Source organism: Scomber japonicus, chromosome 19, assembly GCF_027409825.1.
Source record: "Scomber japonicus isolate fScoJap1 chromosome 19, fScoJap1.pri, whole genome shotgun sequence".
NCBI lineage: Eukaryota > Metazoa > Chordata > Actinopteri > Scombriformes > Scombridae > Scomber > Scomber japonicus.
In genome coordinates this window covers 17,802,971-17,821,532 of record NC_070596.1, presented here as the reverse complement: position 1 = coordinate 17,821,532, position 18,562 = coordinate 17,802,971, and the positions used below count along the sequence as shown (strand labels likewise).

Sequence of the window (18,562 nt, the reverse complement as noted above, 5' to 3'; positions counted from 1 at the left end):
CAGCAGATGAATCAATAATGAAAATAATTATTTGCCGCTCCACAGACAAGCACAATGTTTTTTTGTTATTCTCTGTGTTGCAAATGGCTGAATAACTCATATCATTTGGTTACGAAACATTCTCAGTGATGAAACTGAGATTCACTGTTTTGAAAAAATCTAATATAATAAACTATTTTCTGTAGTTTCTATTGGTGATACAGTGTTCTGTTTTTCTGTAAGCATCCTGGTCCTGCAGTTGATTCTTTTGTCCACATGATGACACCAAATACAAAAGAAAAAAAGAGCACCTCTCCTGCAAAGACAGTGTAAGGATGCTTTAATGGTACACATGATCTTAACAACCATTGATCCAATTCACTGGATTAATATGCTGACCACATACACCACTGCTTATTTTCATTGTCAATTAATTGGTGGATTATTTTCTTGATTTATCGATTAGTTGTTTGGTCTATAAAATGTCCAAGATGACGTCCTCAGATATCTTGTTTTGTCCTGACCAACAGTCCAATCAAAAGAACTAAAAGGACAAAAAATATATATTTCACTTTTGAGAAGCTGGAATCAGTGAATTTGGATATATTTTATTTCTAAAAAAATCAAAACCAAAAAAAAAAGTTGAAGGTAATTAATCAATTGTCAAAATAGCTGGATGAATTTGATAGTTGGCAACTAATCAATTAATCAACTAATTATTGCTGCTATAAAAGCATTGCTGAAAAGGGTGAACTGTTTGACTCTTTATGGGGTTTAAAGAATTATGAAAAGGTGTTTCCTAACGCATGATCACAAACAGTTTCAGCCAAACTACCAGAATGTCCAAAACTGTGTACTCTTGGTCTTTTCTCAGAGGCTCTTCTGTTTTCTTTCTTCTGTAATCTAAACATTCAATATTTGTTTTTCAGAGTCGGTCAGCGGTTGAAAAACCTCTCACAGCGTCTTGCCTTTGACAAATTAACCTTTGCTATCAAAGGAAGACCTGATACCCTTCATTGAATAAGTGAGATCTTGACGAGTCAGTATTAAATTATTATTACTATTATTATTATTATTATTATTATTCAGTCTTTTTACATATTTGGTTTACTGAATAATGTCTATTTATTATCAGTGATATTATTTGCTTAATATTTAGGTAACTTTGTGTGAAGACTACGGACAGAGGGAGATGGGGTGGGTCGAGGGTGACTGGGAATAACATTTCTGCATGTTTTGATGTGCTGAAAATACAAAATACCAATAAATATACAGTATCTGTCTAAAAAAAAAAAAAAAAGGCCACTGTTGCACCTGTTGGCTGTCAGACATTATCCAACTTCCCAAAGAGGAGTTTTCAGACAAGTCATCATTATAACGGGCACAGAGCGACACCGAGGTGAGACACAGCGGAGATCAGCCTGCTGCAAATGATGGTGGGCATCTCTTCTGGGGGGAGTTAAAGAGGATTTTTACCCGATGAGGTTTCATCACCAGAGACTGTCCACACTTTCTGTCCTGCAGAGTGAGAAAAACAAGATAGTTTACTTTACGTGGCTCTAAATGTAAAAATGGCACCATTTCAGATGATGGGACGCACCTTCACACTGGTATAGACATACTGTTGCTGTCTTGGACTTCTTTGAGGAGTCGCAGCAAGAGCCTATCAAGTTAGCGACATTGCGCACTGCTAAAGGAAAACAGAAAAGTAGTACCGGTCAGTAGTATCAGCCAACTCTGTCCTGCTGAGATAATATGGTGGCAGGTAAGGTGATCCCACCCCTATCCGGTTCAACCTATGGGTTCAACACACTCTCTTTTACACTATCCTACAACACATTTTCAGGATTTAAGTGTTTACATTATTAAAAATGAGTTTCTCAACACAATGGAAATAACAAGGCTGCCTAAGGAAAAACAGATGCCATCATTAATCACAGGATCTTGTATAAAACATGTTTGCTATACAGAAAGTTTACTTACCAGAGAAAAGTAGTCACAGCATACTTCGATTTGTTCTTTTTTTCCACTTTTGGGTTTTTTCTTCACAAATTAGTCTGGAAGTGATGAAGTTATGATGAGTGTGCACTGACACTACAGTAGTACCCCACCAACTGAAGGCTCGCTGTGATGTCAGTAAACTGAGAACTAAACCACACAGAGATGGGAGGTGCAGTATTACTGCTGTGTGTGCTTTGTTACTGCAAACAGCCATTGGGTAAAATAAACAGTGGACAAAATGAGATATGACACTCACAGTAAGATTAAGATCAGTGTACACACTAATTCATGATGATAAAGTTTATTTTCATAATATGCAAATATCCATTATGAGAATGTAAATGTAATATTGACTGCATCCACACTGTTGAGACTGGGTTGCAAATTTGACATTTATTTGTGAGAAAATATTTAATTAGATAAGAAATAAACAAAATGCTTGCATCATTATTACTTTTTAAATTATTATTATTACTACTATTATATGAACTGTGTTTTTCTCAATCTGCAGCCTGCACTGCCATCTCCACAGAAAACACCCACTGTATTTAAAAATAATTGAAATAACAATGGAGTACACAACATCACACATACAGTATACAGTTCAGAATTCAGTTTCACATATGAGAAAATAAAGAATATGTCATTAAAAAATTACATGTTGATATGATGATAAAAAGGTGTTTAAAATAAATGTAAAAAATAAAGTAGAAAATAAAATAAATAAATAAATAAAAAATGTGAGGGTTCATATATATTTTAGTCAGGTTTCAGGGAATAGTGTTTTTTAGTGGCTTCTTAATTTATTGTATTGTATTTACTAGCTTGAATCATTTAAATATTTTCAATTCTATGAGGAAAGGTTCAATTTTATGTAACGTCTTGGAAAATGTGTGATTATCTATAAAACATTTTGGGATAGAAAGACAAAATGATTTAGATATTCTGCAGACTGACTAATTGACGTTTACCTGCGCTGACCCTAGTGCTAGCTGATAGCTTGATTAGCTACTTTGATAATGCTAACGCTAATGCTAATTTTCGCTAGTGAAAAACAGGCCTAAAAACCATAAACAGACATGAAAACGGGTCATGGGTGAAAAAGGTGAGAAGGATACGACCCCTCTAGGAAGGTTAGGGCTTGAAATCATCAATCTGATGCATTTTGAGAGGAAATTCAAGCAGAACTACAACCCGACCCCGGATAAGCAGCAGAAGACGGACGGACGGAGGACAGTACAGTTTGATGAAAGTGCAAAGATTAAAAGAAACATGTTCAATGTAAATTTCTGCTTGAAAACCACATCTTTATCCCATTTATATGGAAATGGTTAAATACACACACAAATACACACACAAATACACACACACACCAATATAACAGACAACTAGTTTACTAGTGCACAAGTGTGGATGTAGTAGTTGTTGGAAACTCCTGTACTTGCACAGGATTCACACTGACTGATAAATTCAACACCAGACTCTCAGCACATGCAGTGAATGAATGTGTGTGTGTGTGTGTGTGTATTATCAAAACAGTCTACACTCAGATATGCAGAAACACTTCAAAGAATAGCAAACAACCTGTTTTTAGAATCTCCACAATATCAAACATCCCAACAACAAATGTTTTCAGAGTCATAAAAGAAAACACAATGCACATTAACAACACACACACACACACACATTGGAGTAGTTCCCTTATGCAATGACCTTTCTCCTAGCAAACTCCTCCACAACATCTCTAAAGTCCAGGTCTCTGACAGGTTGAGACTCTATTTCCAGTAATGATAAAAGGACTTCAGGCTCATTTTTGATTCTCCCCAAATGAGAAAATGAGCTCTCCCCCTCACAGTTTGTCACCGGCAACGTGAGGAACATCCTCAAAGCCACATAAACATTAGGGAAGACTAACTGCACTGGCCAAACTTCAATCTGGTTTTCAGCATGTTTGAGGGTGACTTGTCTGTTTCAGCCAACATGAAGGATCGGAACTGCAGACACGTAAAACACGCTGTTCCGCCTACGGGACGGACCGGAAGTTGGGAGGTAGCCACAAGTTCTTCTGAATGTTTTAAACAACAACCCTTAAACATATATATTCATGTCGTACATTGTTGGAAAGCTTAGATTGTCCTGATTCATTCAAGACCACTCACGACTTCTATGGTTGCTCACAGCCGTAATAGTATTAGCGGATAGCTCGGCTAGCCACTTAGCTAAAGTAAGAAAAGCTATAATGCTACATACCTTCAAAGTCTTCCCTTTATCCACAGCGATCATCTTATGACTCAGGACTTTCTGTACAGCTCGCCAAGTATCCATTCTTGTGAAATATGAAATCCGTTTCCATAAAACCGGAATACTTTCCTCAATATGTCCATGTATTTAGTCCAACACGTAACGTAATAACACACATAACAAACCATATACGGTCCGTTTACGTCATTTCCTGACTCCTGCGTGCATCTGTGGGACACGTGACTGTTTCATACGACACCACACACACCAGCCAATCAGTGCTTAGGATGAGGCAGCACATGTCTCCAAAGCCCATAGATATATATACTATCTATGTCCAAAGCCAATGAGGACATGTGACCGACGACAAAGTGGGTGACAATAGGTGCGTGTATTAATCGTCTATCTATGGTATTAATGAGGTCTACTCACATAAAAAAAAAAAAAACACCAAGTGACGGAGACCACTTGACCCCCCCCCCCCCCCAAAAAAAAAAAAAAAAAAAATCTCATCGGATTTGCACGATTCACGTAGGACATCTATTTTGGTTTCAAACTGCATAAAAACTGCATAAAAAAACAAAATTGTACTTACCACAGAAAAACTGAACAACCGAGTCCCTTCCTTAGAGGTTCTTTTAGTACCACCAAAAGCTGAACAACACTTTTTAGATGATCAACATGAAGTGAAAACACATGCTCAAACAGCGGCAGCTCATGGGTGTATTAAGGGTCCTCACAGGCCTCGTCGCCATGGTTACGTATATATGTCTATATATACCAGTATGTAGGGACAACGAAGTCTAACTTAAATGTAGTTTTTCAATCTTAAATGAACATCTTTAGTTATTTTATACTGTCTATAACATATGTCCATCTTCTGTTCAAAATCATGTTATATATGGAGACAGTTTGTTTAATCTACAAAATGAAACAGGGAAGTGATGTATTCATATTAGTGCTCATTACCATATGATCTAATAACCCTGTAATGTCTGTAATATGACTGTTGCAAGGTTGCTTTGAAAGACAGTTGATATGCAGCTCAGTGTTTTGGAGACGTATTTTCTGTAATGTAACTGTCCACACTCGGGTCAGTCTGGGTGGTCGAGGACCATTTTCCTCATCTCAATTTACTGTAACCTGGGCAACTACACTGTTTACTCTAGACACAATGCCTTAATGAAGGTGGATGACAAGTGGGCTTTCTGATAGACTGTGACCTTTTTTATGATGATAGGAAGGCTCAATCAAAGGCAGCTGTGTGAACAGACAAATGAGAACACAAACACACACACACTTCCCAGCAATGTTTTTAGTCTAGTGGCGCTGTTGTTTCCTTAAATCAGTGACTGGAAAGTGGACCTAAATTGAATAAGATCATATGAGCCAGTGTCGCTGTTCTCACCTGTCATGGTTTGATCAAATTTTGGGTGAACACTGCAGACGTGCTTAACACCTTCTGGCCATAAGATGACAGAGAACAGCATCATGCTGCAAAAACTGTATTGTCCTTCCTTTCAATAAATGTGTTGGATATGTATTAAACAAAAATGGAATTCATTAGATTGAATGTGAAACATGTTTTATTTGTTTGGGTTTTTAATAATAATAATAATAATAATAATAATAATAATAATGATGATATTTTTAAATTTTTACCACAGGCACACTTAAGGTGAAAAGGATTTAATGGCAGGCTTTGCTTTATTTAAGAGGCCAGAAAAATCTTTGTGTTGAGTGTGTTGTAAACAGATACACAGCAATGTGAACTACGTCTTAGTTATGGAACTACCATAAGATCAGAGTGCAAGTTAATTATTTACACAAGAACCTTCCTTACAGCAATCAGCAGCATGTTTAGTACACTGTGTGTGTGTGTGTGTGTGTGTGTGTGTGTGTGTGTGTGTGTTAGTGTTCACAGGGATAGCTAAGTAATGTTCTCTGAAATGTTGTTAAAAGATCCTCTCTTTTAAAAGTTTTTTTTTTTAAATTCTTACATTTTTATTTTTTGGTGAAATAATAGAAGGTGAAGTGTTTTTGGAATTGGTAAAAAACATCTTAGAAGTATATGGTACAAGACTGTATATATATGAGTCAAACTTTGTATGTGTGGACATTATGAGGTAGGGAGGGGCTGAGTGGGAACACAGTGCACTGAAGGAAAGAAAGGGAAATTTGCTTCACTACAAGTTGGCATAATGCTGAAGGTTTAGGATTTGAAGCAAAGATTTTTGTGTATTAATAGAGAAGAGGAGGAAACACACAGTAAATATATCTCATACTTCATAAACCATGCCAGTAAATACATTTTCTCTTGAACTATATGGAATGAAACATAGGTCCTTTAAATGATATTTTATATTTAGCCTAGTCCACTCCTAATATAGTATTAAAGGACAACACCACAATGTCCTTATTCTGCTTCAATACAAATGTAATAGGTATTGTTAAACTTCAAATGTAATATAATTTAAACTACAAATGCAGTTTTGACAATGTTGATTTTTTTCATTTTAAAATAGAAAAACTCGGTGAATAAAATTAGAAACTATAACTTTAACATTGTGATGGTCTCTACCAGGGGCAAAGCTAGAAGGTGGCTTTTGGGGCTTCAGCCCCGAATGTTTTCTCAAAAGCCCTGAATCTTTTTTTCATTTTTTTTCTCAAATCTGGTTGAAATCAATTTTTTTCAGAACAGTGACTTCAACCAGCTGCTGACTGAACCTGAGAGAGTTTATAATAATTGTGTTAAGAGTGAAATTTCTGAAGACATTTCAGTTTTTACAGTTTAATGCAAATAAAAATAAAATAATTGATATAAAATATAATAAATGTAATATGTTTAGTTTTACTTTTGATCTAATTCTTTATTGTTATTTTCTATATGCATTGTTTTTGGAAAATTGTTGATAAGGACCAAAATAAATCACTACTACTAACCCTAATATTTGCAGTGGTCATAAAAAAGTAAAATTAAATTCTGCGTATGTTACAAATTGTCCCTGGCACTGGGTGTTCTGGGCTTTCTGGGCAACTCCTAAATCTGCCCCTGGTCTGTAGCAGAAAAACAGATGTAGTTTTTAGAGCATGTGTGTTTATTAACCTGTGACTCTTGAATAGATTGATCTGGCCTTGCCGCGGTGACGTCTCTGTGCTCGATTCGTAGCGTCTGTGGATCCTCCGCTGCTTGTTGTCATTTGTTAGCTCTGCGGCTAACTTAGCCGTCCGGTTTTTTCTCTCCAACACACTTTGATCCAGCAGGTGGGTCACATTTTACTTCGGCAGCTTTCAGTACTGAGCCGAGCTGATTATCTCATGCAACGAGATCAGTGATTCATAAAAGTAAAGACTCGCTGTCACAACTTGAATGTCGCTAAGTTAAAAAAAACAAATATCAGCTAACAGCTAGCTAGCTTAACGTTAGCATCTGTGGCTAGCAAAGCTATAAACCTAAGTTTCCGACGGATTTTTATTAACATTTATGTACAAATGACCGCTAGTTATTTAGCTACGGCTAGTTAATGTTCTTAGTGTCAATAGGAAGGCTAGACAGGCGGCGGTTTTTAGTGTAAACAACACTGACTTGTCATGAGTTTTCACGCACAGCAACATAAATTGCCTTGTTAGGTCATCTTCACTCGACGGCTTGGTTTCAGCAAACTAAAAGCTGAATAAATGTAGGAAAGTGTTCAATAAGGCGCCTGGTAAATGTTTATAAAGTAAAGATGACGCATAAATGTCCTAAGTTGGTCATTATGTTATAGAGATGTTTGAGTGTGTAGATGAAATATAGCTCTTCTCCAGCAGCGACTCAGCTTACTGCTTATTCATCATAAATCCCGTCTTCACACTGCTCTTTTCTTCCACATAAACAGAGGAATGTAGAGCTTGTTAGTGTCAGAAATGGGGTACTTGGGGGATTCACTGACATGCCTAGTAAATAATGATACAATCATTATTTACTAGGCATGTAATGAGCCTTAATGAGCCCAGACTGACCTGTACGGCTTGATAAAGCTTTGTTAACAGCTGTGTCTGAGCTCTGAAAAACACAACCGTGATCAGTTGTCAGCCTCGTGAGAGCTGCTGCCTCAAGCTATTTATGGGTGAACAGGGCCAGAAAAATACTATAGATTCATATATTTCCTTATAGAGTTGCAACCATTAACAGTCAACTCATTTGATAATTATCTTAGCTTATTTTTTTTTAAGAAGGACAATTCCAAATTCTTTGAGATTTTAGCTTCTCAAAGGTGAATATTTCCTGTCTTGTATGACAGTAATGTGAATATCTTTGGGTTGTATTACTGTGGTCTTTGGGAAACAGTAATGACATTTTTCTCTATTTTCTGACATTTTTGCACCAAACGACTAATCGATTAATAGGGCTGCGTATTGTAATCGATACATTTAAGGTATCAACTGAAATAAATCGATACCGGGTAGTATCGAAACGGTTCCCATCAAACAATACCTGCAATCGATCCTTTTTGCACCCACAGCTTGAAAATATGACTATTTGTATGGACTTGTTCACAACCAATCAACGCAAGCGTTCTTTGATTTAATGCAACATGTGATTGGCCCACTGCCACAGCAGCTGCAACCCTCTGTGGTCGTGACGTCTCGTAGAAATTTGAGTCCGCACTTTTAACAGTTCAGCAGCCAAGATGCCCCCTAAATGCTCTAAAGTGTGGTTACACTACACGCCTGTTATGTCGGATAAAAGCAAGTGCACAAAATGTGTAATGGGTATCAAATGAAGTGCTCCATTGGTATCGGTATCATTATAAGAGTATTTGGTTTGGTACTGGTATAAAAATCTTTTAAACGATACCCAGCCTGATCGATTGATCAAGAGCACAATCGGCAGATTAATCAATAATGAAAATAAATTAGTGGCATCCCTGTTTCCTTAGCTATAAAGTGACATCTATGTGTGCATTATGTATTGTATGGTGCATACACTGTACCATGTACTTTGAGCTGGCCATCATCTATAGCCTGCTGTAATCTTATGTTTACGTTATTGTGGGTGTGATCATGTTGACTTTACTTCATTTGTATTCAGTGTCAAGCCTTGAAACCCAATGCTCTCCTCAGGAGTCAAGTTTCAGAATACTGCCTCATTATAATATCAAGTTTTTGTATTAATTTTATGAAACAAGCAATTGTTGACAGTTCAATGAATTGTTTTGTATATAAAATGTCAGGATATAAAGAAAAAATGGCTATTATATTTTCTAAGCGCTCAAGGCGACAACCTAAAATGTCTGTTTTTATCTGATAAGTAGTCCAAAATATATAGATATTCAGTTTACTATCATGTATGACTCAGAAAAGCTTCCATTTCTCACATTTGAGAAGCTGCATTCACTGAATATTTGACGTCTGTGTTTAAAATTGACAAACAATTATGTGATAATAAAAATAGTTGCAGTTAATCAACTAAATGTTGACATCAACCATCAATTTCAACTCAAACTGCCTTTTGAAAAATTAGTTGGTTACACCTTCACAAATGATCAAAATCCAAGTGTGAATTCTGTACTGTGTTTGATATCCTGTGTTTTGCATACAGTGGTGAAAACGTGTCGATGCCTTTGGCCAGAACATAGTTCAAATGGAGAAAACATGTGTTAAGGGGGTTTATTCTGAATTAAAACACCCATGAGCCTGTGGTTTGTGTGTACTGGGCAGGATGTTAGGATGGAGTGGCGCCCAGTTCTGCCGGACAGCCTGGTGTTGGAGATCTTCTTGCGTCTGCCCCATGATGCTGTGCTGAGAGCTGGTCTGACCTGCCGGCAGTGGCTGGCTGTCTCCAGAGATGAGTTCTTATGGAGGGAGCTGTTCTACAGCTACTACCGCATCCCCCGCGAGGTTCCCCGACACCCAGGTGTGTATTCATTCTCACATGTTTCACAGAAGAAATCAAGACCAGCTTTAAATAACTTCCAATCTATCTTTGTGCAGCGGCCGTGTCGTGGTACAGGGAGTTCAAGCGTCTATTCGATTGTATCCCGTGCGTGGAGGTTCAGACGTTGAGAGAGCACAGTGACCAAGTCCTCCACCTGGCTTTCTCTCACAAGGGTCATCGGTTCTCCTCCTGCTCCAAAGACTGCACTGTTAAGGTTAGGATTAAAGGATTACTGGGGTTACTTTCATCTTGGATTTTATTTTCTCCCAGTGTGTTAAGTGGGTGTGATAAGCATGTGGTTACTTACCCAACTGTAGGGCTTTTATTCTGTCTGGTTTACTAAGAGCCTTGCTCTAAAGTACACACTTCAGGGCCGAAGTAAACACAAACTGGTGAACTTAAAAAGTAGTTTAATGCATCCACACCTTCAACAGCCATGGACGGAGGTGTTATGTTTTTGGATTGTCTGTCTGTACATCCATCCCATCTTATGAATGTGATATCAAGTACTCCTTGAAGGATTCTTTTTTCAAATTTGGCACAAATGTCCACTTTGATTCAAGGATGAACTGATCAGAAACATGGTTTTGGCCATAACTCAATAATTTATATGTGAACTATGACAAAGTTTCACACAAATGTCTGATAGGATAAAATGATGAAGTGGGGACATTGTATATTGAAAAGGTCACATTTCTACTTCACCATAATGTTCTGCAAAAACATTCTTCTGGTCATTATTCAACACCATAAGTCAGGATCAGAAGGGGACATTGTGACCATATTTCAAATTTGGAGGTATACTGAATTGGTCAAACTAATCTTGGGTGTTCACCTTGAAACTGTGCTGATTGTAAAAATCCACGGTGCTGCTGGGTTGAAGATATGTGTGACGCACCCATGTTTTAAAAGTGGCAGCGTCTTTGCAGCAACATCCATATCTTAATCAGCTTAACTGGCCAAACATGTGAACACACACAAAGAAAATGTACTTATTACCTTTTATTTAATTCCTTAAAAGTCTTCACTACAATTGATGTGAGTCTGGACAGACACAGATGTCAACTACAACTTGAATGGTTGACAGGGGCATACAACCATCATGCAGTTGTATGCCCCTGCCAACCTTCAAACCTGTCTTCTGCCTTGTTGTTTGCAGCTGTGGGACACGGAGCGGCCAGATGGCAACATCTCGCTGGTGCACAGTTCCAGTATGCGGCAGTTCAACTGGGGCTACACCCAGTTCTCCCAGTTCAATGCTGATGACAGTCTGCTGCTTGTGTCTGGCGTCTACCTGGGCCCACACCACTCTTCGTCAGGGGAAATCGCTGTCATCAGTCTGGGTAGGAACTTAGAAAAACATTTTTAAATGGCTAAACTGTTCTGTTTGGTTTCCACAGCATCAATGTGTGGGTGTTTTTCCTCCCACAAATGCATGTTCTCTGTTTGCAATTAACTCAGTTTGTGCTTCTCATGTATTAGCTACATTAATTTTACAGATATAATAATCAGTTTCTCTAAAAGACAGATAGCCAGTGATTACTGAAAAAACCCAGAGGATCGTTTGAAAACACTTAAGGTTGTTCTGAAGGTGTTTCGATAATCCCGAAAGACTTTTCTAACCATCTGTATTAAAAGATATTCTGCCCACTGAATGAGAAAAAACATGTTTCTCAAGTTGGGCTTCTGTTTCCAAATAAAGGAGTCACAGCTTGGAAAAAAAATTTTTGTTGTGCATTTATTTTCTATAGTGTTTGAGGATTCTAAAAACACAGTCAGAACAGCGGTAATTGTTTTTAAATGACCTTCTGGTATTTCAAACATTGCTGATTTCTTACCCAATGTTGAAACTGTGTGCTGTACATGTGGGCCACAAACTGGGACTACATTAGACCATACAAGTAAAGGTAAATTTAGGTTTATCTTAGTGTGTTTAAACAGTAGTCAAGCCGACTTGCTTGGAGCAGGAAACACAGTATAACAAAAAAAAAAGGGCAGTGATCTGACCAAGGTAATATGAGTCATCTTGGGGACTTATCACCTGATGCGTAGACTCAGCAACTTTTAAGGGTCAGTCCTAATTGTGTTCTCCATTAATGTGTGTTTCCACAACATGTCCAATCACAGAAAATTACACACTGTTGTCGCGGGTAAGGAACAAGCCGTATGACGTGTTTGGCTGCTGGCTGAACGAGACCCACCTGATCTCTGGGAACCTGCACTGGATAGGCAACATGACGTCTTGCTCTGTGCTCTGGCTCAATAAAGCCTTCCAGGTGAGACTCAGTGTCCTGTAGTATATGATTGTGGAACTTTTCTTAGCAACCTAATTTGAATCTCTATACATGATTGCAGTTAGAAAAAACAATATATAAATGCTATAATCCATTTTCTAAACAATTCTGAGAGTCTGTATCCCTTGTTATGTATTCAGCTAATTCAGTCACATTGGGGAAACTCTCGGATGTGCCTCTGTGGTCAATTAATGAATTAATAAATGTAAAATGAAAATAAATACATTTCCAGATTCACTACAGTTTCATCTCCCCTCTTCATCCTTTTTCTTTCACCAGGATATTGAATCAGAGAACGTCAACGTGGTCAAGCGCCTTTTCAAGATCCAGAACATCAATGCCAGCACCATCCGCACAGTGATGGTGGCCCACTGCCAGCGTCACGACAACCCTGACTTGCTGCTGGACTACGAGGCTCAGTCTCAGGCTCAAAGGCAGAAAGGCCCACAGCAGCAGCACCAGCCCCTCCTCTTTGACCTAGGAACCTCTGGCAGCGAGGAAGAAGACGAGGCGGAGGAGGGTGATGAGTACCAGAAGGAAGTAAGGTCTCACGGCCTGCCCAATGCTCGCCTTCCCCAGCCCACCTTCTCCGGCCTGGAGCATGTCATACAGGTGTTGTAGTGACTTAAGGAGATCACCACTATATCTGCAATATGTCTGCTGAGAGTTCTGAGCACTTTATGTATCACTGCCACACAGTTAGAGCACAGCTGAAGTTGAGATGTGGTTCTGAAAGGGTTAAGTGTAAAATAATGATCTAACCTGGTGGCATTATGTACATATGTAACAAACACAAATATGGTAATAACCTGTGAGCCATTCTAATCTAATATCAACAAACATGATGCATCCATCTCTACACTGTATGAGAGCATCAACACCGCCCTCTGCTGGAATTGTTTTAATTGTCATCTTGCCTCTTTTTGTGTTTTTCCTCTCTGTTAGAGTCGTAAAAATGTAGGGCGCAGGGAGTTAGAGATTGAGACCCACGTAGCGAAGATGATGGGCAAAGCCCACACGAAGCCCCCCGACTCAAGCCTCATCGATCCTTCTGAACCTGGAGACGGAGAGGACAAGACTTACTTACTCTTTACCACCGGCAGCCTTACATATTCCCCCCACCAGATAGGTATAATTGTTTTCACACTGTGGCAACAAAGCTAAAGCACACACATATGATTTTAACATAAAAAAACCCACAGTCCTGAAACTTGTCAAAAACGTTTCCAGGTATTAAACGGATCAAGCCCGACCAGATGACCACATGTGGTCCTGTCCTTGGGGAGGAGCGGAGTTCAGACGAATTTTTTGACTCCCTAGACCATGTCATAGATATCCACGGACACATCATCGGTATGGGACTTTCTCCAGACCACAGGTAAGTAAACAAGGACACACAATGTAGGTATTGAGTTCAGTACACCGCAGGGTCACTTTTTCAAAATGATCAACAATGAATTCAAACACAGCCCATATAATTAGCTGTGACTGTTGTAAGCATCAGTAGTCAGAGAAGAGCCTCTTACCGTATAGTCTATATATTTTCCTGTCGTGTCACAACTGCACCGTGTGTCTTGAGGCTGCCCTGTGTTTTAAGTAGGCAGTCAGACAAGGGTGTAGAGTGCAAGTTTGATTAGTTGTCCTCCTTGATTCACTTGATAGTGAGTTTTAAGAACACTTTGTGTTGGATCACAAGGCAGACTACTTCAAATGGTCTGTTGCACTTGTTATTTTTTTCTCCCCATGTTGAAAGGAAAGTTTCAATTTCAAATAAAATATGACAGCCTAGTTTCAGTCATCTAGCTACACCAGTCAATATTTCGGACTTAATATTTTTATAGTATGCTTCCAACTTTATTGCAGCTGTTTGGGAAAGACCCTTTCTTGTGTCTGTGAGAGAAAAGTAAGCTCTGTGAAGAAATAATTTCTAATGTTTTGGGTTTGATGACTTTGGAATGAATTTAAAGCACTGACTGTGAGTCAGACTTAAGTCTTTCTGTGTTTCCAGAAGAGTGGAGGCTGTTAGAAGAGTGGAAGTAGAAACATAATAAGGCCCGTAGTATTGAAATGAGCTGTTTGATTACATATGGATGGTCATTTTCATCCATCTATAATTTTTTTTACCTTGTAGAGTCACATTATGTTTTCACTGCATTTCCAGAACCCTAAAAGTCTTGTCAGTCGACTTTGATTTTGGCTTTGAAAAAAACACACACATATATCCGTGTCTGTGTGAGTTTGTAGCACCATACCAACTCTGCAGGTTAGGAGCACCTTCACCACTCTCAACTCTCTCACTCTCCTCCCTCATTGATCAGGTACCTGTATGTGAATAGCCGGGCTTGGCCTGCCGGCTGCGTGATCTCTGACCCCATGTGTCCCCCTCCCATTGCCGAGGAGATTGACCTGCACGTCATCGACCTGAAGAGTCTGAGGGAGGAGAGAAGGAGTCTGCGCGCTCACCGAGCCTTCACGCCTAACGATGAGTGCTTCTTTATCTTTTTGGACGTCAGCAGAGACTTTGTTGCCAGGTGAGTAACTGACCGGCTACTTCTCAAACAATGTATTATCACTCTTATCCAGCTTTCACACATGGCAGCCTTCACTAGGAATTTGACATTAAGTATCATGTATTGATGCGGAAGTGATACTGCAGTGACAGCAAAATAGTTACAGTAGTTTGACTGCTCAGGTTATAGGGAAATGATATTTCCATACTGGTATATTCTGCGGAGAAATACAAATTTTTAATTTCTAGAAATAGAGAACATCTATTTTTGGTATTAACGTGAATGCTCTGATAGTTTTCAGAGAAATGTAAACCTGAAGCTTGTGTGACTGACGGAAGCTGTAATCCTCACTACAGCTCAGATACTTGACGTTACGAATGTATCTGTGAAAGCACCGACAACTACGAGATGAAAGCACCTTGAGAGATACTTGTAGTATCATATTTGAGGATTAATTTGGGGGTTTCCAATATTTACTTTCAGTTATAAGTCTGAAAGAATAATAAAAAAATATATAAAAGAAATTAAATTACATTAATTTGCTCTGTATGATGGAGACAACTTTGAACAATACGTTAGAGTTTCTCAAGATTTCCTACCTAGAACCAGTTTTACAATAGAAATTATTTACGTGCAAAAGTTGTTTTTATATGAGCTGAATGTATCGACACAGTTATAAGCATAGTTGATTACCCAGAATGACTGTGTTGTTTAACAGTTTAAGGGATTTCCGATCTGAATCATGGGTCACAATAAAAAAACACAAAAGTCCAACTGAGTCAAACTAGTTATTGTTGTTGTTTGAAGGTTTGAGGTCATTAAAATTACCATGACGATGCTTCTTCTTGACAGAATATGATCTAATGTATATACCTATTAACTCGTCTGTAAGATGTAAAGGCCTGTAAATGAATCCGAGGGTCTCTAGTGTCAGAAAGCAAACATAAATTCAAAAATGCGAGAGGGAGTCAGAAACACAAATATCAGAGGAGATCTGAATGGAAATATGCGAGACACAAGCTGTAACACCCATGATGATCTCATGTATATGTAAAAAATAAATAAAAAGTGTTAAAAAAAAATATATATATATATATGTAAATCTAAATATTAATATTCTTTCCACAGAAAATTACTCGGCAAAAACTGTGATAACTGACAAATAATCTGAATAATATCTCAAGCAAAAAAAGCCAAAGATTATTTTCAGATTTGCAGTTTGAAAATGTTGATTTGGCCTCAAGAATGTATGTTTTCTTTTATTTTATAAACCAAAAGCTTAACTGAGAAAACAGTCTGCAGATTAAGGAATACTGACAATATTTATTAGTTGCAGTACCAATAAAGTTTATAAACAGACTGAAGCAAATTCTTTGACAACAATGTTGACATTATTTAAGTGTGAAGGCTTCATTGACACCGCCCCTCTTTCACTCTCCTACTCCTAGTGGAGCAGAGGACAAGCACGGCTACATCTGGGACCGTCACTACAACATCTGTCTGGCGCGGCTGGCACATGACGACGTGGTGAACTCAGTGGCGTTCAGCCCTGCTGACCAGGAGCTGCTGCTGTCCGCTAGTGATGACTCTACAATTAAGGTGTGGCGTTCGCCACGCATGGTCCGCTTAGCGCAGAGCGCCGCGCGGCCCCCAAGGCCCCGCAGCCTCCTGCCGGCCTGGCTGAGCCGCAACAAGAACTCTACATCTGCCAGCAGCATCAACGGGAAGCCATGAGTCAGGTTGGAAAACACTTTACAGTGGGAGTGAGTGGTAAGAGGAAAGTGTGATCTTTTTTTCCTCTATGGTGTGAATATATATACACACACTCCATGTATATGATCAGTGTGGTTACAGTAAGTGGTTTACTTGACGCACAGCAGTGCTCTGAGTGTCTTCAGCTAACAGGAGATGGAACGAGATGTGACTCAGGGTCAAACACAAGGGAGCGCTGTTACGCTATGCTGTTGGAGTGATTCAAAATATTACCACAGATTTAGTGTATAGCTGACACCTAAATGCACAAAAAGACGTCCAAAAAAACCTGCCCCCCCCCCCCCCCCCCCCCCCCCCCAAGCGAGATGGTTTTTGTCAGTTTTTTAAATGTGTAACGTTGTGTCTGAGCAGTTCCCTGGACTTCTGGATCTGAGCTGTAAATGTATGTAAATGTACCACAGAGATGGGACCTTTATGAACATGGTTGTTGTGTCCTGCTCATCAGAGGCAAAGTGCTGTAACTGAAAATGATTTCATTTCTTGATGTCTTGAGTATTAACCCCTTATAAACCGTTTTGTCCCCAGAAAGGAATTATAAAACCAAAAGGGAAGGAGATTTTTTTAGCTGCATTTACTGCAGTCTGCCTTGGTTTTTAATGACGTCCCACCCCATCGTTTCTGTGCCCCAGAAATGATCTCTTTTGTTACAAATAGAATTATTGAGTAATTTAATCTAGTAGAGGAACTGAGGAACAGTTGGTGTGAAGCATGAGTGAACAAAAAACTGTTGTTTTGTGTAGCTAATTGTTATTGGGCCTATATGATGTAGAAATGTCTTTAAAAACACCTTCTGCACCCTTTAATTTTGACTAAAAATCTCTTCTGACGAAGGATTAATCTCCTGGACTTTTTAAATTTGAATTAAACAATACCTTTTCTTTCCTCAACACATTTTGTTTAGTCCAAGCAGATTTTTTCCCACTTGAAGTCTAAAATCTCAGCATTGAGTGTGGGACATCTGCATGTGTTGACCCTCTTTTTGGACCACATAGAGCCCTGCTGAATACCACTAGGTGTATTATTTCTAGTTCACTGCTATCAACTCGGTCCTGTTTGATGCCAGCAGGTCAACAAGGAGGTAATTAGCTACCCCACCATCCTCCAAAATCTTTCTGAAAAATTGTTTTCTATTAAATAGTGAGCACATTAGACACACTGTAGAAAAAGAATTGTTTGATTAAATATTTATATACTTTATATCCCCTTTAAGATGCATACTGCTTGTATTGGACAGTGTGATGATGACAACACAGTTGTAATTGTGAACTTTATTTATAACTTAAAATATTAATAAATAGATGCAGTAAATTGACATTTGTATTAAGGCTGACTTTCACAGAAACATTTTGAATCAAAAAAACATATATGCATTGCTTAAAATGTGATGAAATTGGATTAATTTAAAACAAAAACCCAACAAATCAGTCATTTAAAACACTTGTACAGACTAATATTGTGAAGTCATCCCAAGGTACAAAATACAATGAGATTAATCTTCATCCTGAAAGTATTGATCAATGCATCGTTTGTTTTTGGGCTTCAAAACTCTTTCCAATGTTTGTGTTTTATTCCTTTATTTCCCATCATACTTGTCATTCTCTTAAGCGTCTGTCATTGTCATCGATCAAGCACCAGTCTTAAAAAACAAAAACAACAAAAACAAACATGTAGGTTCAGGTACTTTACCTGATCACTTCTGATCATGTGTCTGGAGATTCCCCTCTGAAGGTGTTGATGGCTGATTAACTACATTTTAATCATAGCTGTGGGTGTCTGATCATTCAGCCAGAATGATGTGGCAGGTTGAATTTGCATGAGAACTGGAGAAATCTGGGTACATTGAC

The 18,562-nt window shown here is 38.5% G+C and overlaps 1 protein-coding gene across 1 annotated transcript; it reads left to right on the top strand.

The window, feature by feature from the left end:
• The first annotated feature begins 7,406 nt into the window (after positions 1–7,406).
• On the top strand, positions 7,407–16,883 carry fbxw5 (F-box and WD repeat domain containing 5). The gene is made up of 10 exons (XM_053339380.1): positions 7,407–7,485; positions 9,925–10,120; positions 10,198–10,355; positions 11,301–11,484; positions 12,269–12,417; positions 12,715–13,047; positions 13,381–13,564; positions 13,666–13,813; positions 14,754–14,966; positions 16,394–16,883. Exons 2-10 carry the CDS (start codon positions 9,934–9,936, stop codon positions 16,677–16,679), a joined length of 1,842 nt encoding a protein of 613 aa, XP_053195355.1. The 5' UTR covers positions 7,407–7,485; positions 9,925–9,933; the 3' UTR covers positions 16,680–16,883.
• Positions 16,884–18,562: the final 1,679 nt, after the last annotated feature.